Source organism: Pyxicephalus adspersus, chromosome 2 (genome assembly GCF_032062135.1).
Source record: "Pyxicephalus adspersus chromosome 2, UCB_Pads_2.0, whole genome shotgun sequence".
Taxonomy (NCBI): domain Eukaryota; kingdom Metazoa; phylum Chordata; class Amphibia; order Anura; family Pyxicephalidae; genus Pyxicephalus; species Pyxicephalus adspersus.
This window is the reverse complement of record NC_092859.1, coordinates 102,902,786-102,925,263: the sequence shown is the minus strand read 5'-3', so window position 1 is coordinate 102,925,263 and position 22,478 is coordinate 102,902,786. Positions and strand designations below refer to the sequence as shown.

The 22,478-nt window shown below is 37.9% G+C and overlaps 2 protein-coding genes across 4 annotated transcripts in view; one reads left to right on the top strand and one right to left on the bottom strand.

Annotated features, from left to right (window-relative positions):
• The window catches only part of COG5 (component of oligomeric golgi complex 5), a 178,887-nt gene that overhangs the window by 121,078 nt on the left and 35,331 nt on the right, over nucleotides 1-22,478 (bottom strand). The gene's annotated exons all lie outside the window — the stretch shown is intronic.
• Nucleotides 3,314-10,099, top strand: GPR22 (G protein-coupled receptor 22). 2 transcript variants are annotated; one of them, XM_072401660.1, is made up of 2 exons: nucleotides 3,314-3,692; nucleotides 8,422-10,099. In XM_072401660.1, the coding sequence occupies exon 2, from the start codon at nucleotides 8,447-8,449 to the stop codon at nucleotides 9,746-9,748; it is 1,302 nt and encodes a 433-aa protein (XP_072257761.1). In that variant the 5' UTR covers nucleotides 3,314-3,692; nucleotides 8,422-8,446; the 3' UTR covers nucleotides 9,749-10,099. The 2 variants fall into 2 exon arrangements, with proteins under 2 accessions (XP_072257761.1, XP_072257760.1); XM_072401659.1 differs by having other exon boundaries at nucleotides 3,331-3,419.

Here is a 22,478-nt window from a genome sequence, read left to right as displayed (position 1 = left end):
TAAATAAAGACATTTTCATAAAGCATTTAGCCATAAAGTCAACCTGTCACAAAGTTAGGTAAATCACCCTTGGCAATAATGAACCAATGGTTGACTACAAGTTATTTTCAGTGAAAATAAAGTCTACATGACTGGTAGATCCAGTAAATTCTTTGCAAAATTCAGCTATTCAAGTAAGGTCCTTTCTTTTTCTATTTATGGAAACCTCTTTATTGGCCCATTAATGTGAAAAATGGCCTCATTAACAAAAAGGGGGGATTTTGCAGGCAGCTACAGCACAGTTTAGAGAGATCAACTGTGCAGCAAAGCCTAACTGTCTGGCTCTACCTCTCCAAGTCTGTGCGCTGTTGTCCATAGAAACGTTTGGGATATTTGGGAGCATTGGACGCTCAGTGTACAATGCTGGGGGCTGGCAGGACTGAATGAAGTTATGTCATCCAAGCTCGCCCTATCTAGGAGAATTTTAAAAGTTGCAACTTTATGCTTTTACCTCTATATAATATTTTTTTTAACTATAGCATATATAGATTATGCCTGTTGTGATTAATATGTGTATCATAAAATGTTAAAGGATAGTACAGAGATATTTCTTGAAAACAGAAGCACCAGGAAAACTTCATCAACCACAGATATAGGTAACCGGATTGATAGGGCATTGCTGTTCTTGGGCACCTGCTGACAGCACTGCAACAGCAGATATGATGGAGAATAAGTGGGGAAGCTATGGATTGATCTGTAGAGTGTTTGGTGAACCTGCAGGTCTGGGTACATTTCACTGTGCAGTCTGTGGCTTCTGCCTTCCTTTCAAACATGAATTTTCCAGAAGCAGCAGCAGCAGCAGCAGCTTTTCAAACAGTACTTATATATTTGTGGAGGTGTGTGCTTTCCTACAGTGTATGATGAGGTTTTGTCAAAAAAATTATACTATTCACATATTTGTCACATAGAATGCTACTGCAAATTAGCATTGCTATAAAACTCCCAGTATGTGTGCTCACTAGCAGAACCAGCTGGTGGTGTCCTGGGTCCTTTGGGACTTACCTCACCTAAGAGTTTACATGGAACAGACAATAAGTATGCACTGTTGCAACTCCTTTATAGATGTACAATAAAACTTTGTCTTAACAGATGTAAAAACCTCATGGCAGACACGTAGCCCCTCCTCTGACCTCTATGACAAAACCCTGCTACAGGGGGAAAAGCTTTAGAGGGCCTACATATCTGATGTCATGTTACTTCACTGGCCCAAATGTCTGCCCATTACTCTGTTCATAGGTTTACAGTTGCTGGGTTGCCAGTGGTTACATTGATCTATAGATATCTATGTAGTTTGACTTAGCTAAGTATAGCAAATTTTTTTATGTTCTTTTCACTGCATATGCGTTGTATGATGGTACGAAGATCTTCCACTGGGCTTTATTTTTACCATCTATACCTGTAAGTGGATCATGCAATACTCAAATATATACAAATATTTATGAATAATGTATGTATTTGGAAGTAAAACATTAACTTCAATTAAAAGTGACAAGAGGTGATGATAAAAAGACAAAAGGTTTGAGCAATTTGCAAACAGCATGACTATTTGGATTACATGCACCTTTGGTTCTTGTGTTTTTCCTGTTCTCTACAAACCCCTATTGAGCAATACTGTCCCCACCTTCACCTGGGTACTTACTACTCTTATTTCTGCTGGGTACCATTTTTCATCTCCACACCCTTCTGGGAACAATGGTTCCTCTCCCCCTCAAGCAGAGCAACACTTTCACGTAACATTTTATGGGTACTACTATCCACCCCCACCCAAAACACATCCTGCTTGGCATTTCTTGGCATTCCCTCTACAACTCCCCCTAGTGTGACTAGACTGTCTGGCAAAGACAGGTTATCGTTTAGTATAAGAGTTGTCATGCTGTGGTGAAGGTGGCTGCGAAACGTATTCCAAAGGAACGTGACTATGTAGAAGACGACTCAATACACTGCTAAATAAGGTTGAACCTATACATAATACACCCAGCAAAATACTGTGTGCTCTTGTTGTACCCATCACAACTCCTTAAACTACTGATACTACAAAGCTAGATTCACATAGACAGCGAGGTTGTGGTGTGCTTACCAGTTTTTCATGTCAGAAACTACTGCCTCAAGAGATGCTACATGGTAGCATTTCCCTGCAGCAGCTCCATAGGGAAAGAATGGGGGCAGCATTGAGTGGTACCAGTACTGCTCGGTCCCGCCAGATGTCAAATGTTCAGACTCTGGTTCTTTAACAACCAGCACTGCGGTGTGAGTGTCTGACAAGATGCCAGCTGAAGGGAGCGGTGTGGGATCATTCGATCGGACACTGCCCAGAATTATTTTAGATTTGCATACTTTTATATTACCACTTAAAATAAATAAAAACAGATCATGCAAACACAGTTATGATCTAAGTAGTGTTTGTGTCTCAATAAACAACTAAAATGTCCCTAAACTGTATCAGCAAATGAACTAAAGCTTATGCCACAGGAAGATGTATATACTGTATACTATACACAGTGTATTCCATCATGATGGTATGTTTACTCAACATTTCTGTAATTGCAATTACAATGAATTTTCCTCGTAAAGCTTTGATTTCCTTACACGGTATATTATATTGTTAGTTTAACTAATTTATACCTACCCCTATGATGGCCTAGCAGAAACATCAGATCTTTTCTGCAAAAAGGCTGTTGGATCTCTTCTTATTTGATAAATGATTAACTGAAATAATTATGCAAGGAAAAACCTTAGCATATTGACAAAAAATGAAAAGACAAAACTCACACATTCTGTATTTTCAATGTAGATTAGCCAATCGCAAGAAAAAGCTTACAAAAGCTGTGCTACATGCAAACAAATCTATTTTATGTGGCTGAACTACTAAATCTAACTGCTGCACAAGGCATTCACAAACACAGACTGATATTTATGTTCTACAATTTCTTCAACATTTCAGCTTTATATTATATTAAGAGTTTCTAAATCAAATCAGCACAAAAAGCATCTTAGGAAAAATTCAAGTGAAACTGTAAGAAACACAGCACAATTTAATTTACACAACAGTCTCTGAAAAATACCATCTTTGAAAGTCTATAAAACCAGAACATATATGGAATCAAAGACTCAGACTTCCTACACACCACATATCTTCAAATCAGATTCTAAAACACAGATTTTCAACAGAGAATTTTGAAATGCAGTGCTGTTCTAAAGCTTGGCAAATCTGGCCAATCAAAATTAGTGTATTGCACTGCATCCCTCTGCAGTGAAGGGAAGCAACGAAGCAAGCTGTCATTCAGCAAAAGCAGACCTAACAACCAGTACTACTGCTCTTCTGAGAAGAGGAAAAAAAAGGACAGGACCTCACTCATGTCTCCTGAGAGCTGCAGTCTTCAGTATGTTAAATTACTTTCATCATGTATTTTCAGATGCTTATTGATTTCACAGTGGGAAGACTGAACGAGCGACCGCAGAAGCCTGGAAGCAGCAGTACACACTCTGCACCTTAGCACTATGCTGAAACAATGGCTCAACACAAGAACATCTTTTCATTAAGATCATTTTCTGGAGAGATATGTAGCACCTACTTACTTGTGTGCTCTGCTTACAAGTGAACAAGATGAAGCAATTAAGAGTGGCTCACAAGGCATCCTTAGTCTTTGGCAGAGGTAAGTGCTGTCATCACTTTTCACATGGCATGGAGTTTTTTAATAAGACCTCTCCTGTAATACATGCTAAGCTTGGATTTTCCAGACTGTCTCAGAACAGAAAAAATGGATCTAATGCTTTAAAGGCAAAATAATGCTTTAATTTGTGTAGTAAAGTAATTAAATTCAAATTCCTCAGATAAAAATAATCAGTCATTGTATATTTACAAGGTATCTGATACAAAGCTGTGTTACTTTCATCCTAACATGCAATGGGTGTTTGTTTCTCCTTGCACATCTTGTCACTTGCGTTATCCAGTATATTTTTTTTATTATTTGCATGGCATGACAAGAGTGAATTAGACTTGAAAGAACTTATTTGCATTGCAAGCAGGGTGATAAACAAAAAGCAAATTAAGGCACACACGCATCATTCAAAGGGCATATTCAAGTTGCATTAATTTCAGACATAATCGTGACAATGGTGCAGGGGAGGTTCACTTCACTATGTCTGCTGAAAACTACTTGCTAGCAGGCTGGGGGCACACTGTCTCGAATGCTGGTCACCAATCAATGTCAGGCAAAGTGTAGAAGCACCATGAAGAAAAAAGGTAAATAGAAAATATTCATTTTTTTCCTTTTAGTCAATTATAAAAGTAATTACTGAAATAAAAAATACTGTACACAAGATTGAACTCCATCTTTGTATATGTATATCTACAAAGAAGAGACATTACCTCTATATTGGGTGTCATTGTCATACGTCCTGCAGTATTTAAATGGTAAATAATATGGCAATTGTAACCTGCACAACAAAGAGGTCACACAAAGTATTTATTTTCTATTTAAATAGTTAAACCAGAACACTAGCTATACAATAACATTTGGCCCTAAAAAATAGCTACATAGAACCCCTAGTATTTCAGTACTGCCACTAACAGGTTAAAAGATGAAGTGAGCTTAATTTGTGCCCCAGAAGTAACTCATGGTTTTTACTTACATACTGGATTTAAAACTACAAAAGGAATTAACCAAACCCCTGGAGGAAAGTTGTATACATGACAAACTCTGGCAAAGCTGTAGTAATTCTTCCATATTCATTTTATGGAAACACAATATTAAGCACTTCAAGTACCATAACAACACCTGGGCTTTGAGCACAGACTAGTCATAAGATAGTACAAGCATTGTATCAAAAATTATTACATATGACATCTTTATGCCATTGTTAAATGTGCAATATTAAATTAAAACTCTTTTTTAAATGATTTGTGATTGACAACATTTTCATCAGTGGTAATCATGAGTGATAAAAATCAGCCCTGTATAGTTTATTGCATTATTTTTATAAAATGGAAGCAAAAACGTCGGACGGAACAAAAATTTAAACAGAACCTGAGCTTAGAACAAGGGAATAGGAAGCAGAGAATATCCCTCTTATGAGCAGTAGATTGCCTAAAAGATTCCACCCCTGCTAAACAACAGAGCTACTGAACATCTTTACAAGCATCTGACAGTTTCACAATGACATCATGTATCAATCTCTGAAAAGATGCTTCAGTGAACTAAATGGTCCCTTGTAACAGAAGGAAGCAGGTAGGTGTTTAGCAGCATGGTGCCAAGCTCTGCCACACATCTTCGCTGCCTAGAAGAACAGTTGCCTGCTAGCTGTCTCCATGCAGCCCACTTCCCATTTGAGCTTGTTACTCACTGTAAGATAATAGATTCAGGGATACAAAAGATGAATTTGGTTAATTAACTCTGCTTCTCTGGACACGCGTTCAGGCCACAGGAAATGTAGCGTCTGAGACACAGGACTGATGCTTTATCTTTGGCCAGCGTGGGATCTGGCAGGGCTCACATTTTCCATTTTCTGCAGATGCTTTCGCTTTCACGAACAGGGAAGACCAAAGTAGATTTTCTTTATAGCATACATTACAAGGATGCATGCAAGCTGATCAAAAATGCAAATTTTTCAATGCTGAATTCTTTTATACAAAATACAAAAAAATAGAAAGAAAAAAAAAAAAGCTAACGTCATAAGAGAAGAAAAAAATAGTCTGCCCCGAGCACTGTTTACTGGGAACAGTATTACTGTAGATAAATGTCTTCTGAGCTCTGTCTGGTCCTGCAGAATTTCACATCTTGTGAGATACACTTGGAACAGACATCACATTACAGACGCACAAAACCAGAACACTGAAGTGTAAATACAGTTTGACACATGCAACACAAAAACACAGCACAGACTTTAGCAACCTGTGTGTCCCCAGCTACCATTAATTTAGATATTTCAGAATACAGGCAAACAACCAGAAATTGCTGGCCATAGGGTTTTCATGGAGTCCTTACAGCTGAACCAATTTTTGAATATGGGAAAAAGTATCACACATGGCCTCATTTATTAAAGCCCACCAAGACTGGTGAATCTAGACTATCATGGGTGACCCCACAAACCTGGAATGAATTTCCTAAAAATCATTTGCTAATATTTGGCAAATGTTTACAACCCTGGACCAGGTTCATCCCAGGTTGGCTGGATTACCCAGGTTCACCCATGATAGTCTATCCATCTAATCAGTCCATTTTCCCTGAAAAAAAAGCCAAATAAAACACAAAGCTTAAAAAAAGAAATTAGTAAACAGACCATCATCCTGCCATACACGTAAATCTGTAATTTTCCTTTTTTATTTATTTATTAATAATTATTTCTGGGTCAAAATCTTTCAGGTCCATGTGTTACAATGGTAGTAGTTGATTCTCCACACAGGAATGTTTCAAGGAATGTCAGATTCACTGCTTTATAAATGTAAAGAAGCCGTTTTGTGAAAATATTAAGAAACACATAGCTATTAGATATTTGACCAAACTTGAGTACTGAAGAACTAGTAGTACACCTGCCATAAAAGATACATAGACAGCTATTCCCATTATCTTATAACACTATAAAAGTTACAACTATCCTTGTTTTGGATGAAATGGCTTAGAAAGCACTGAAGCCAAAGCATCAACACGTGCGCCAGACAAGTAGCATTTTAGTAAACAGTTTGGCAAAGTCAGTTCAATTGAAGGGTTTACTTGGTAACAGAAACAAGACCATTGGTAAGAAAACAGTAACAACATTGCAGAAAAATATTTAGCAACATTAAACTTGGCAGAACTTCTAGCATGTTCCTATAGCAACAACAGTAAAGACTAAAAGCAAATTTGCATAAATTAAGGGACTTGCAAAGACTGAAAATCAGTGGGAGCTAAATAAAGATATATATAAATATATACACATACACACAATATTTTGCATTTACCCATAGGTAAATATACCTCATACTGAGAAATGCCCTTTTCTTACTGGGCTTCAATTGTGTCTAGAAAAGCACAATTTAAGCCCAGTAAGTAATGGCATCACAACAGTGTGACTTGTTGTCACATATCACAGGCTCGATTCTTGTAAGAATCTGCTAGAACTGATTAGGCTGCTAACTCTCACAGAGATGAAAACATAACAGATCTAACAAGGACAATGTCTAGTGACTAGGAACTGAAATGGAAATCCTAACAGCTGAATAAAAAATATAAAGCTTTGGTCTCTAATGGCTATGACAGAACACATTTTAAGAATAACAGATCATCCCTGTTGCGGGGATAAAACTCATTGACAGCATAAAAGAAAAAAAAAAAAGCTACAAAGATTCCCTAAATATTATGGACATTAAAGAACAGGTGCACCTTTACACCAACAGAAATGCATCTTCTGTTTCCTCAGATTTACTAGTAAAGTGATCAGCTTTCAATGTGTTTATGGAGTCAATGACACATCTAAGAAGATAAAGTGGGTAAAAAAAGTTACATAAAAAATTACTTTACAGTAAACTCTACAATAACAGAACTGCACAGCTCTTTATTTCAATCAGTAATCACTATAGGCCTGACATATCTATCACAGATCATTCTAAATGTCATTTTACAGTACGTTCAATTCACAAGGCTTAGGATAAGTTCTCTAAAATAGCCATGGGACAGTAATTTACAATTTTTCTCATTTTTTATAAATAGGTTTACATAAACTGGTGTGCTAGACTTGCGAATTAAGCCCAATGCAAAACAGAATAAAATGGAAACCAGTGTTCATTTTTACTATGAGCTACAAGATCCAAAATGCACCTAGCAAGTCTGATTTTTGGAGGTGTGCTTATCCTGTTCATACACAGTGAGGGTTATGTGGTTTTGGTCCAATCACTGCTAAATCTCACGGTGAAAGGTGAGCCAACACTTTCCAGTGCTAGAACATTTCAGTCATTTGCTTACTGTCTATTGCTGTTTTTACAAACATGGACTGTAAATTGGTTATTTTTGTTCTACCACACATGAGATTTCTATTCTTCAGGATCCATTACACACAATTCAGCCACATTACAAAAAAAAATGTCTTCATGTAAATCACCTTTTTTTAGTTTGAACAAGACAAGTAACTCATCAATTTGTGATGCTCTGAGTGGTTCACACAAAATCACAACACAACAATGTGAATTCAAATTTCCATGCAGACAAGAAATCAGAAGAAGATGTAAAATTAGCAGCCAAGTCCAATCAATTCTAAGAAGGAACCTGGGTACATAAAATTGTTAGAGAAATATATTTACAGACTAAATATGGCACTCAGCAATATGTAACAATTTCTTTGCTCACTTAAAAAAAACAAGAAACATAGGCATTTTGTGATTTGTCTGATGTTGTATTTGTCTCCTCACAGGACTCATGCTGTCCATCTTAACAGAATGTGTTTTATGTTCTTACTGGAAACCAACATGCAGTCTGAGGCCAATATAACAGTTCGCGATGAGATTGACGACGTCAGCACCAACATGTATAGACCACTGTCATACCCACTCAGCTTCCAAATTTCTCTTACTTGTTTCCTCATGCTGGAAATTGTTCTGGGCCTTGGAAGTAACCTCACCGTACTGGTTCTTTACTCCATGAAATCCAACCTGATCAATTCTGTCAGCAACATTATTACTATGAATCTTCATGTACTTGATGTGATAATATGTGTAGGGTGTATTCCTCTGACGACTGTGATCCTGTTACTTCCGCTTGAAAGCAATAGTGCATTGATTTGCTGCTTCCATGAAGCTTGTGTGTCTTTTGCCAGTGTCTCCACAGCTGTTAATGTCTTTGCTATCACTCTGGATCGTTATGACATCTCAGTAAAACCGGCCAATCGAATTCTAACTATGGGCCGTGCATTTATATTAATGACATCAACATGGATAGTTTCATTCCTTTCTTTTCTGATTCCTTTCATTGAAGTTAGCTTCTTCAGCTTTCAAAGTGAAAACACGTGGGAGAACAAAACGCTTCTGTGTGTCAGCACTAACGAATATCACACAGAACTTGGGATGTATTACCACCTACTTGTACAGATACCCATTTTCTTTTTCACAATTATAGTGATGTTAATAACATACAGCAAAATTCTCCAGGCTCTTAACATTCGTATTGGCACAAGGTTCTCAACAGGGCAAAAGAAGAAGATGCGCAAGAAAAAAACTATTTCTCTGGCTACACAGCATGAGACCACGGATGTTTCACAAAGTAGTGGAGGAAGAAATGTGGTGCTTGGTGTAAGGACTTCTGTATCTGTGATTATTGCCCTCCGCCGAGCAGTCAAAAGACACAGAGAAAGGCGGGAAAGGCAAAAAAGAGTTTTCAGAATGTCTTTATTGATTATTTCAACCTTTCTGTTTTGTTGGACGCCCATTTCCATACTGAACACAATTATCTTATGTCTAGGCCCAAATGACCTTTTGGTAAAACTTAGACTTTGCTTTTTAGTCATGGCTTATGGAACTACAATCTTTCACCCTCTGCTATACGCATTCACAAGGCAAAAATTTCAAAAGGTTTTAAAAAGTAAAATGAAAAAAAGGGTTGTTTCAATTGTGGAAGCTGATCCGATGCCCAATAACGCTGTAATCCATAACTCATGGATGGAACCCAAGAGGAGTAAACAAATGACAACTGATGACAATGAAGCTAGACAGAAATGTTTATCACCTCAGGTTGTCACTGACTAGCTTAGCATTTCAGCTTTGCAACCTGAAGACAGGTATGACCAGAATGACACTGCCAACAAAGCAATGATTTTTATTTATTTTTACATTGGTAATTACACTGTATATTTTGAATACATTGTACTTAGGATAGATGTTTGATTTTCGCACTACAGTTTATTGGGCATGGCAGTCTGTTCATGTAATGTGTAAAAAATTGTTGATATTTTGTTCACAGAAAGACATTTATGTGTAACTCCTTTTATAAGAAAAGAGAAAAATTAACCTAAAATAATATATATATATATATATATAAATATAAATATATATATCTTTTAAAAGTTAAGAGATTTGGAATAAAAATATCTGCTTAAAGCTGTTGGCATAAAAGATATGTTTATTAAATACCACCAGATTTTAAATAGTAATTTATATTCTAGCCATACAAACTATGAAAATAAAGGATGCATTCACTGTTGGAGAGAAACAATACAAGCATAACAATTGACTTTAATTTACAAATACCTTGTTCCTTACTAATACAATATAAGGGGCTTTTTAAAGAGGTTTTGTCTTGGGCCAAATCCAAGCATTGTATAGCTGTTTGTAAGCTGGCAGAATGCCTACACAGAAGCTGTTGTTATTTTTCCCAATATAGGGTTATATCAAGGGTTTTCAGACTTCATTGTAGACTATGGAAACAATACCAAAATACTCAATCCCTTAAAGTAAAACACTCCTAATTGCTTGTAACAATTGTGCATATTCATTCAACACCAAAATATGCTGCAAAATGCTAAAATGTTCCTAAAAATCCACAAACACCAAAACATTGAAAATATCAATAGAGAAACAACCAGGAGCTTTAGAATGCCAATGGTACTAAATGACCAATTAGGAACACATTAGACACAAACATTTAAATTAAAAGAAAACTTATAGCAGACTTGAGATTGAAACTGTTTGGACTGAAAATGAGCTTTATTCTGCATAATCTAGGGCAGCCATTTGAGTAACCTGAGGCAGGATTGGAGAGAAGATACATGGAATATGGGAATTCAACCTTGCACTAAGTGCCTAAACTGTGCTGGTTTGAGGGGCTGACTGTCCATATTTGAAGTTTTCTACAGCAGTCGTCCAGATTGTAAAAAAAACATTAATTGAAGTGATATTGCCTATTTCATATATCCCCATTTTTGGGAATAAAACTGGATCTTTAAAACCGTGAAAATCCAGTGTAAATATTATAAATGTAGATGTCTTTCTTTCTACTTAATAGGCTTACATAGTGCAAAGAGCTAACCCTTGGACTGGTTAAATCCCTGAAGACAAGATTACAGAGACTGCAGCAATACTTCAACTGATTATGGCGCCTATTATATATCTTAAGTGAAGAGAACATTCTGCCAGCTTCAGATGCAGTACTAATAAAAGATTTTTGAGCCACATATCTGAAGATTCACAATGCCAGTATCCATACCAAATATACATTTTCTGTTTTTGCCTATGTTAAACTCAGTTGTTATGATTCATTATTGGTCGTTTGCCTTTACCACTAATAACGTATAACCCTGTGCAGGCCAGTGGTCTTTCCCCACACCAAACTTAACCTATGTCTTTATGCACAGGGGAACAGTCAACATGAACAGAAGGGAGTCCTGTCACAAACTTGAAAGAGCACAATTGTCTAAAATGTATTTGTGTGCTTTAGCATAAATATTCCTTTCACAGGAGACACCCAAACCCAATTTTTAGGAGTCCCCACATATGTTTGGCTACAAAAGATAGGTGCAATGGCCAGGTGTTCTGAATGTTTTATCAAATAGTTAAAGTAGGGATTGTGATCTTTCAGTAGTTGTAACAAATCCTAGCAGGCTTTAAAATGAAAACAATGAATAACACTATATGTGGTTTCTGTATTAGTTAGTACTGTTGGTCTAAACATTTATCCTAATGGTATGACAAAAGTCTGTAGAAAAGCACTAATTTCATGTATATATGAAATATAAGACTGCTAACATTTACAATACCTGGGCTTTTAAATATTAATATATTTTCTTGATATTTTCTGTAAAAGTGTGAGAGATTTCTGCAGTCTTCCCAATCTGTTTTCCTCAGATGATCTCCAAGGTAACAGTTTTAGGCCACAGAGTTGTTCAGTTCTGCTAAGATGATATCAGTCAACATCATACCTCTCAGTATCTATGTGACATAATTCGATAGAACAATGTTTCCCAACCAGGGTCCCTCCAGAGATTGCTGGGGTTTCTTTGAATTTTGAGCAATTTGTGACATTTAGGTCAGCCTGACACTGATTACCTTTTTGGCCATTTGCAATGGGGGGGGGAGGGGGGCCGGAAGAACTGAAAGTTATTTCAAGGGGTTCCTCTGTGTTAAGGTCAAGTCAGAATTTTTAAAGTTTTTATTTCATTGCTCATCCCCAAATTAAAACACTAGTAGTAAAAAATAAACTCAATTCAAAAGCAAAAAGTAACAATTGGAGATCATGTATATTATATGTATAAATTATCAAACAAAAAGGGGCAGAGTCACCCTGCCCATCAAGGGTGATTTATACAGTGTGCCTTCTGCCCCCAACAGATGAATGGATTGAAAAGAAGAAAGAAAGAAAAATCTGTATTTCAGGGGAATGTAAGTGAACTTATTGCTTTCCCCTGTATAGGCAAAGCATACATTCATTTCAAAATAGGCAGACGTTAAATTACATTAACACTCAGAAAAAGTATGTACATGCAACACATTTAAACTTTACGTTTGGTTGTTGTGTGCATAAATTTGTTACCATCTAGGCAAAAAAGAGGGTATATACAGCCCTGACTAGCACAGATCATCATAAAAATATGGTATCCTGCAACATGACTTTCTGCTTGCATCTAAAAAGTGACAAGCAGATGGGTGCACCAGTGTGTTTGGAACAGATTTTTATACAGGAAATTGGGAAGATGGATATAACTTTAACTTCAAATTTCAGTGTAAGCAGACAGCCAGACACACATACATACTTTCTGCATTGCATTTGGAGGTCTCTTTTTTTTCCAAGAAGTTATATTAATTTCAGTGCACTGAAAATACATAGAAATAAATTATAGCTAAAAAAATAATTCAATATAAATAGTCCGGTTCAAAGCATACTATTTGGTATACAATCAACAATTCTGCTGTATTTTACCTGAATGCAAAGAAATGTATTTGCAGAAAAATAACTAACTACAATAGCCTGTTAAAAACTATTATCAACATAACCGTACTCTGCTTAACATTACATTCATAAAAAAAATGAAAGTACACCCTTTTTAAATTCTATCGTTTTATATTAGGACGCAATTAAAAAATCTTCTGGTTCTTAATAGGTTCCAAAATTATTTAAATCTTAAAAGACACAACAGATTCAATTATTCACCAAAAATAAAGCCAAAATGGAAAAGACAATTGTGAAAAACTAATGGAAATCCATGTTAGGAGCAGTAACTTGAAGTAATTGTGTTGGGTTTATCAGTATGGATCCTGTATGGATTTATCAGTCTCTCACATCCTTGTGGAGGAATTTTGGCCTACTATACTTTACAACATTGCTTAAATTCATTTAGGTTTCTGGGCTTATTTTATGCACAGCTCTCTTAAAATCCTGTTAGGGAATTTCAATCAAGTTACGTTCTAAACAACACTTTGATTCTTTTATTTTTCATCACTTTTGTTATAGATTTGCTGGTGTGCTCAGGATCACTGTCCTTTTACTTAATCCAGTTTTAGTCAATCTTTACAGTCACACAGAAAACCTCACATTTGACTATGGAATAATTTGGTATACAGATATAAAGGAGTTCATGATGAACTCAATACCTGCAAAGTGCCCAGGTCTCATAGCTGCAAAGCATGCTTAAATCACAACCTCACCAGTTTGGTATGAGAAGTTTGTGCTTATATGCAGTGTTTGGTTTTCACCAAACATGACATGGTGCATTATGGGCAAACATTTTCTTCTGTCTCATGTGCCCAAATTACATTGTTCCAGACATTTGTGGTTTATTTATGCAACTTTAGAAAACCTAAGCTGTGTTGCCATGTTCTTTTATGAAAGAAGAAGCTTTCTCCTCAACCATTGTAGGCCTGCACATTTGGAACTTGTTTACAGTAATGTTAACATTACTCAAGCCTTTGGAGCTCTAAAGTGGCATCTCAAACAATGCTGAGATGAGACAGAAGGATATACTCCCAATACAAGGACCACAAGAGGACAATTAACATACAGGGGACACATTTATTTTAGAAGAATTATGATCATATTTCTGTTCTCCAATGCAGCTCATGCTTACATTTAGCCCTACATTCTTTGCTGCTGGTAGGAAGCCATATCAATAAACATATTTATTGATATGTTAATGAACAAGAAAAGTACACTATAGGTATAATACACATGGTGGTGCAGAAGGCACAATTATCTTTTATGATTATCCATTTTATGAATAATCCTACTAAGGAAAAGCTTTGTGACATTACTGGAAATTTGAGCACAACTTATTTACTAAAAGTACATCCTTCAATTGCTATAAAAAAAATCTTGCAATGTTCCTGGAGAAGAACGCTAAATCCTTGGCGCCTCTGCCAACCACCCAAGATGACCAATGCAGTATCAGCAGCAAATTATATTATTTTATGTGAAATGTTTTTCACTGGGTGTCAGGAAAGGATGCCAGACATTTTCTTAAATATTTATTTAAGTTATAATCTACTCTGTGCGCAACTGTCTTCTTAAATTGAACATTCTTTTCAGCAAAACATAATATCAGAAGATATTACTAGTAAAGGTTACTTTAGACAGGTGACTATTTGTTTGCCTGAATGTGAGGCATCTGACCTCTGTAATCCAAGAACCACTCATCACAGTTTGGACAGGTCTGACTGTAAAGCTGCACTGATTCAAGGTGACAGATAAGCCAATGCGTGTCATGTTCAATGTGTAAATGATACAGGCTTCCTGGGCGGTACATTTCTGTCCGGATTTCTATGTCTAAAAGCGGTACATTGTTTTTCATGAAAATTTATTTTACAGTATGTTATAATAGTATTAGTATAATAAAGTTTGAAACACCAAATAATAAATTAAAAAAAATAGATTTTAAGTAAATTAAAAAGTTATTTTGTATTGAATGCAATACAAAATAATTTGAAATTCCCGGCACGCCCCGGACGCAACGGCCGCACGCACTGACGTCACTGGGAACTCCCCGGTGACTCATCAGATGCAGAGGAGGCAGGCCTGTTTTCGCTACCTTGAGTGTGACTCAGTGTTACCACTTTCAGCATCTTGTTTTTACCGCTGGGGAGGTTAAAACATATTCCATTTTTATTAGTAGAGCTGTATTTAAAGCCTAGTTTAGATTGGCAGTATTTAACAGTGGGATTGTTGAGGTTCACTACTGCTAACAGTCCTCAAATGCACAAACCGCTCTTGGTATAACAAACTAATTGGAGCAGCTAAAATCACCTCTTATACATGCGTTTGGTTGCAGTGTGGATTTTGAGATTCTTCACACAGCATTTCAGGGTGAGTCTACTGTCCCATCTGCTTCCACAGATTTCTAATCTTGTCAAAACCTAATAAATGCTCCTGGACATCTAGTGGTAAAAAACCAGGTGAATTTCTGAACTTGGCCTAATACATAGTAACAGTTTTTTTTCAACAGTTGATGAAAGGGCTCCTTCTGCGGATCAGCCAGGAGCCTCCTGGGATGTGTGATGTACAGTGAGGGAAAGAAGTATTTGATCCCCTGCTGATTTTGTACATTTGCCATCTGACAAAGAAATGACCAGTCTATAACTGTAATAGTAGGTTTATTGTAGGTGTGAGAGACAGAATAACAACAAAAGAACCCTCAAAAACCCAGTGCTCAAAAGTCAGAGCTTGACATGCATAGTAATGAGTGAAAAAAGTATTTGATCCCCTATCAACCAGTCTGGAGACTGGCTAGGCCACTCCAGGACCTTCATGTGCTTCTTCTTGAGCCACTCCATTGTTGCCTTGGCCGTGTGTTTTGGGTTATTGTCATGCTGGAATACCCATCCACGCTCCATTTTCAATGCCCTGGCTGAGGCAAGAAGATGCTCACTCAAGATTTGACGCTACATGGCCCTGTCCATTGTCCCTTACATGCAGTGAAGGTGTCCTGTCCCCTTAGCAGAAAAACAACCCCAAAGCACAGTGTGTCCAACACAATGTTTGACGGTGGGGATGGTGTTCTTGGGGTCATAGGCAGCATTCCTCCTCCTCCAAACACATGGAGTTGATGCCAAAGAGCTCAAATTTGGTCTCATCTGACAACACTTTCACCCCAGTTCTCCTCTGGATCATTCAGATGTTCATTGGCAAACTGCAGACGTGCCTGTACATGTGCTGTCTTGAGCAGGGGGACCTTGCGGGCTTCATGGCACAGATTTTAGGCCTTCATATGGCAGTGTGTGGTTCTAAATGTTTTCTTGGAGACTATGGTCTCAGCTGCCCTGGGATCATTGACAAGTTCCGCCCCTGTAGTTCTGGGCTGCTTAGACACTGTTCTCATGTTCATTGCAACGAGGGGAGATCTTGCATGGAGCCCAAGACCGAGGGAGATTGACAGTTATTTTGTGTTTCTTCCATTTGTGAATTATCACACCAACTGTTGTCACCTTTTTACCAAGCTGCTTGGCGATAGTCTTGTAGCCCAGTCCAGCCTTGTGAAGGTCCTCAGTCTTGTCCCTGACATCCTTAAGACAGCTCTTTGGCCATGGTGGTTTTTTTGGAATCTGATTGATTGTTTGCTTCTGTGGACAGGTGTCTGTCGTACAGGTGCAAACGTACAAAATCAGCAGGGGATCAAATACTTCTTTCCCTCACTGTAGGTATCCCAGGGCGCTCTGAGCTCCCATTCATTCTCGATTGCCTAGGTCAGGGGTCTGCAACCTGCGGCTCTTCAGCCTCCTTGTTGTGGCTCCCTTCGGCTGCTGCGGGGAGATCTCTGATGGGGGATCCCCTTCCTCCCAAGACACTCCTCCCAAGACACCTCCTAAAAATTCATAAAAACTCTGCGTATCAAAAAAATCTACCCTGTTACACATTGCTGGAAGCATCTAGCATCTGAACCCCAATTTCTCTGGAACGGGGGGGAGGCGGTACAGTTGACCAAAATAGAGGTGCAAGTGGGGGACACTTATGGCTAACACCACCTACAATTGAATCGCTAAGGCATCGTCAGAAAATAAAGAACTCTGCCCATCAAAATAATCTACCCTGTTAGACATTGCTGGAGGCTTCTAGCACCTGAACCCCAATTACTCAAGATTGGGGGGTACAGGTGAACAAAATTAAAGCTGCAAATGAGGGACACCTGTGGCTAACACCCCTTAAAATTTCATCGCTAAGGCATCGTCAGAACATAAAGAACTCTGCCCATCAAAAAAATCTACCCTGTTACGTTAGAAGCTGGAGGCTTCTAGGGGCATAGTTCAGTGTTTAATTTATTTCAAAATAGGCCTACACATGCACACTTGTTGTAACAGGTAAAATTAAAAAAATATTAAAACTTTTAAAAGTTTATAAACTGTGTTGTGTTTTGCGGCTCCAGACTATTTTTCTTTAGTGGAAGAGGAGGCAAAATGGCTCTTTTGATAGTAAAGGTTGCTGACCCCTGGCCTAGGTGAAGAGTGTTGCACTAACAAACAGAATTTTTACTTTAAATATAAGGGTTGTCTCTACCCTTTTATGTAAAGTGAAAGTCCTGAGTTTAGGTATGCTTTAGGATCACTAGAAATCCTTAGATTAGGTGTCGCTGCAAAGCATTTTTAATTCTATCTAGTGATAGTTTACTCTGCTGTTAGCAAAATGTGGATTGAGGAGGAGGAGAAAACAAGAGAATATTAGAACATGTACCAAACATATGAACATGAAAAACAAATTAAAACCAAGTAATACTCTATAGTTTACTTCCATTTCATGCATATACTTAAGACCAACTGGTCCTGCTTGGGATACTTCCTTCCATGACCAACTGGTCCTGCTTGGGATACTTCCTTCCATGACCATAAAGAAGAAATGAGGGGAAATTTCTCCTCACTGCTTGCACGTCTAATCTTCTTACAGTCCCAGGGCCAATGGTCCCACAAATAAAGAGGGTAAAACTTCCTAATGAGAACATGGACAGCAAAAACATGAGGGTCTAATCCTTGCCTACTTTATCCAAAATGTAACAAAAAAAGTTTCACCTATATATTCACTTCCAAAAATATATGTAAAGTAAGAGAATGGTATTGCATCCTTAAACATACAATGCAAAATGCAATAAAAAAAAAGAAGACTGGAAATATATTCCCATAATACTACTTGCTTTATCTATGCCCATATATCTTTTCTTTGAGCAGCAAATTTACTTAATAGAAGATTAAGTGAAATAATACATATTTTCTATGCTACAAAAATCACACTGGAACATCTAAACCTGTAAAGTTAAATAGCACAAGCTGCTGTCTATGATCAACAGAGGATCGCTGATTTCCTTAGCATTAAACTTAAGAGTCTTATCTCTGCTTTAATCGGTTCTGAAACTAAATCAGTGTTCACCCCAGAATTTTTTTTTTATCCAAGTGGGGAGAAACTGTAGCCGGGTGGTAAAAAAGTGGGCTGGGCTAGACACAGCCAATTTAGTGCTCCTTTTTATTTATGCCATAGGTATCCAGTACCCCTATTTTTGTGTCAGTGTTCTATCTACTTCCCTATACTTTGTTCCAAATTTCTAATGCCTAGCTTGTTAGAATGTACAATTTTTTTTTTATTATGCCCAACAGTCCAGTGCTGTGTATTTTAGTCCCTTTTAAACTGCCTAGTGTTCAATGTTTAATAGTGTAATCTCTTGTAGTACTGTAATATTGTGTTCAATGTAGCCTAACAAGTTAGGCTTGGTTCACATTAGCACCTGGGATTGGTAACCGGTGATAACTGCTAGGCACTTGGGATTAGTAAAGATGGTAAGTGCTGGGCTTTTTCAGGCCTAGCAGTTTTTCAAGCAGCAGTGGTTCTTTGCGAGAGGAAAGTGAGAGGTAAATTCAGCAAATGCAACCTTACTGCTGATATGAATTCAGCCTGACTTTAGATGTGGCCTCCTGGCACTACATCTGGGTAACACAAAACTTTTGTGAAAAAAATTTCACTTGATCTGTCCACAAACTGAGCCCAGCGAGTCCCACGCTTGCTCAGCTTCCCTCTTCTTTCCGATGCCCACGGTTCCATCCAGTGCTGATCTCATTGGGCATGCGTGAGATTGAACACTTTTTTTACATTATAGGAAAGCCCCTGATGATACTTTCCCAATGTTGGGCATACACAGAAGGAGCAGCCCACAGCCACCTGGGATATGTAGCACAAATACCCCCAGGAGGCTGCGGATTTACCCTGCAGTCTTTACCACCATGGCAGCAAAGACAAAAGGGAGGGGTCCTCCCCAAAAAAACAAAACAAATTTTTTTATGATAAAAAAAAGTGGAATGTCACCCTTTATATGATGTTAAAATGTGGTTATGCTTTAGGAGCATTGTGCATGTGATCAGGTGCAAGTGGGGAACAGATGTATAAACCCCCTAAAATTTCATTATCATGGCATCATTAGAAAAAAAAACCTCTGCCCATCAAACTGTTCCCTTCCCTACCTTGACCCCTAATTTCTCTAGAACAGAGAGGCGCAGGTAAACAAAGTTATAGGTGCAAGTGGGGGACATTTGTGGCTAACACCCCCCAAACTTTCATCACCATGGTATCATTACATATACTCTGCCCATCAAAACACGCTGCTCTGTTATTAGAGAATGTACCCTACCAATACCTGAACTTAAATTTTGTTTTGATGGGCAGAGTTTTTTATGTTTTAATGATGCCATTGTGATAAAATTTTACGGGGTGTTAGCCACAGACATTCCCCACACATTTTCAGTTTCCTTCACCTCTCTATTCCAGAGAAATTGGGGTTCAAGTGTAAGAAGTGGGCAGTAATGTTTAACAGGACAGTGCGTTTTTCCATAGTAATGAAATTTTAGTGTGGTGAGGGGGGGTTGCCCAAGGTGTCCCACGACACCATCTACATTTTGGGCTTTGTACACCCCACCATTCTAGGGAAATTAGGATTCAAAGAAGAAAAGCAGACAGGATACCATAGTATAACAGGTATAGATTTGTGACAGGTATTAATTTAGGGGCCCCATACCAATGCTCCTTTCTATGTAAGTGGCCTGTGGGGTTCTCAATTTGCATTTTTAATTAAGAACACCTAGGTGCATTTGCTTTTAATCCTGCAACCCCAATGTTTTAATTCCACAAGATTTTACATTTCTGATCCCCATATCATGAAATTTGTAAAAGCTGGGGTGCTGAAATTGTGAAAGGTGCTAACCAAGCGTTCCCTGTGCACACCAAAGAGTCATTATGACATACGGTTTATGACAGTGGTCACCAACCTTTCGGACCTCGCGGACCACTAAATTTAAAATTTTAAATCCTGCCGACCAATAAAACGAATTAAAAAAAATAAATAAATACATTTGTAAAATCACGACCGTCCCAATGGAGCCTGACAAGGTCTGTGGAGGCTCTGATTCATTGATCAGCTCACAGTTAAGTGAAGTATTACTATTGTTACTATTATCGTTAGTTGCATTATCTTTGGTATTACTAAAGAAATGCAAAATATTTGTTTGCTTTTATGTTTATTTGATTTAAATCTAAGACCAAACAAGAAATTTTAGTTATCAAAGTCAAACTATTTGATGCCAATAAATTTACCAGTTAAAGAAAATACACAGTTAAGGTCATACTTACCTAAAACCCATCTGAAAAAAAAATAAAACAATCGGTTGAAAATCTGTATACGCAGAGCGGGGAAACTGTTGTAATGGTGGAAACAATACTAAAGTGCACGGCTCGGTAATGGTTACCTCATACAGCTTAAGACTACACTGACACCATGCTGCGCCTCCCTTGTTTTTCCATCCCTAGTACAGTTTGTGAATTTAGTGCAATATAAAGGTGAAAATTGTCATTCAGAACATAACAATTTATTAGAATATTTTTTGTTTTATAATTAATACACAAAAATAAAATATTAAAACATAAAAACTGCAACTAATGTCCAAATTTTTCTGTAGACCACCAAAATTTTATTGTGGACCACCAGTGGTAGACAGACCATCGGTTGGCGACAGCTGGTTTAGGAGATATGGATGCTTATTTACAGGGAGCTGTAAGGCTGAGGAATGTGACATACAGCATTTACACACAGACTGCTCTGATGATGGGCAGATACATTGTTGCACAATGTGTTTGTTTTTTTCCAAAAGACTCAGAACAGCTATCAGATGGGGGAGGGACAATCTCATCTTAGCTGTGCTGTGCTTTTTTCCTCCCGTCTGGCTCTTATCAGCTGAGAACGGAGCCTCTCTGTTGTCCATTCACAGCTGCTGATAAGTGCCGGGCAGGAGAGTCACAGCAGCTTGGTCGGCCTGCCCCTTAAAAACGGGCTGGGGAGAACTATGTAAATATTCTTAGTAGCATATTCATGTAGTATATACATTTAAGCTAACCATTAGACATTTTGTTTTAAGCAGACCTATATTAAAATGTTATCTTCTAGATCAGTGGTTCTCAACCAGGGTTTTGTGGAACCCTAGGATTCCTCTAGAGCAGGGGTCCCAAACCCCCGTGAGAGCACAGAGACCAGTGGTGCTCCGCGGCTCTGGCCATTGCACCCCCCAGCGGGATCAGGAGCAAGACCCCGCTTGGCACCAGCCAGAGCTGTGGACCATGTCTCCCATATGCATCGCAGCCTCAAGGCAGTGGGAGGGTTGTGTCTCCGGACAACACAGATCTGGGTGGGCAGGTCCTGGCATCATGACGTCACTCTGGGGGAAGTTTCTTCACCTTTGAGTGACACACTGGTTCCCGTGCATGCGCAGTCTGAAGTCCGTAGATTTATTGGTCCGCATACTCCAAAATATTGGGAACCGCTGCTCTACAGCTTGCAAGAAGAAGCAATGAGCAGTTTGTGTCTTTCAGGTCAATTTTGATCTTTCTGGCTATGTATAATAGTGACATTCTTCCCATTGGCCAGGAATGTAAGAGGCATTCTTCAGATTGACACCACAGCAAAGTATTGTGAGCTGTGGGTATAGTAATTATAGCAGGGGTTCCCTAAAGACTTGAACGTTATTTCAAGGGTTCCACCATGTTAAAAAGGTAGAGAAAGGAGTAAATACTTCCAGTTACTGGCTAAAATAAGATCAATCAGGCTAAAGAATGTCCCATACCTAGAGGCACCTTGTCTTTTATTTCACCTCCAATAATATTACCTAATAAAAAAAGCAACACCTTGCCTACTCATAATTCTGTCATTCTTTTTGATGATGGGCCACATAGGTGCATATTTGTTCAGTAAGGAACAGCTAATAATAGAGAAATAACTGAATCATTGCTTAGCTTAATCCATCTGGAAACCAAATATAAAGGGATCTATTTTTAGAGCAGCAAAACTAAAAATCCCCAAACATTCTCCTATGGAGAATCTTCCAGGTCCATATGTTTTCAATGGCAATGATTAATTATATTCTACTCCGCTTCTTATTTAACAGACTTCATAAAAGATGTATTACCCACCTGAGCGTTACACTGAGGTCTAGATTTCTGTACCAAAAGTGTTCCACTGTTTTTCATGAAATGTTTTTT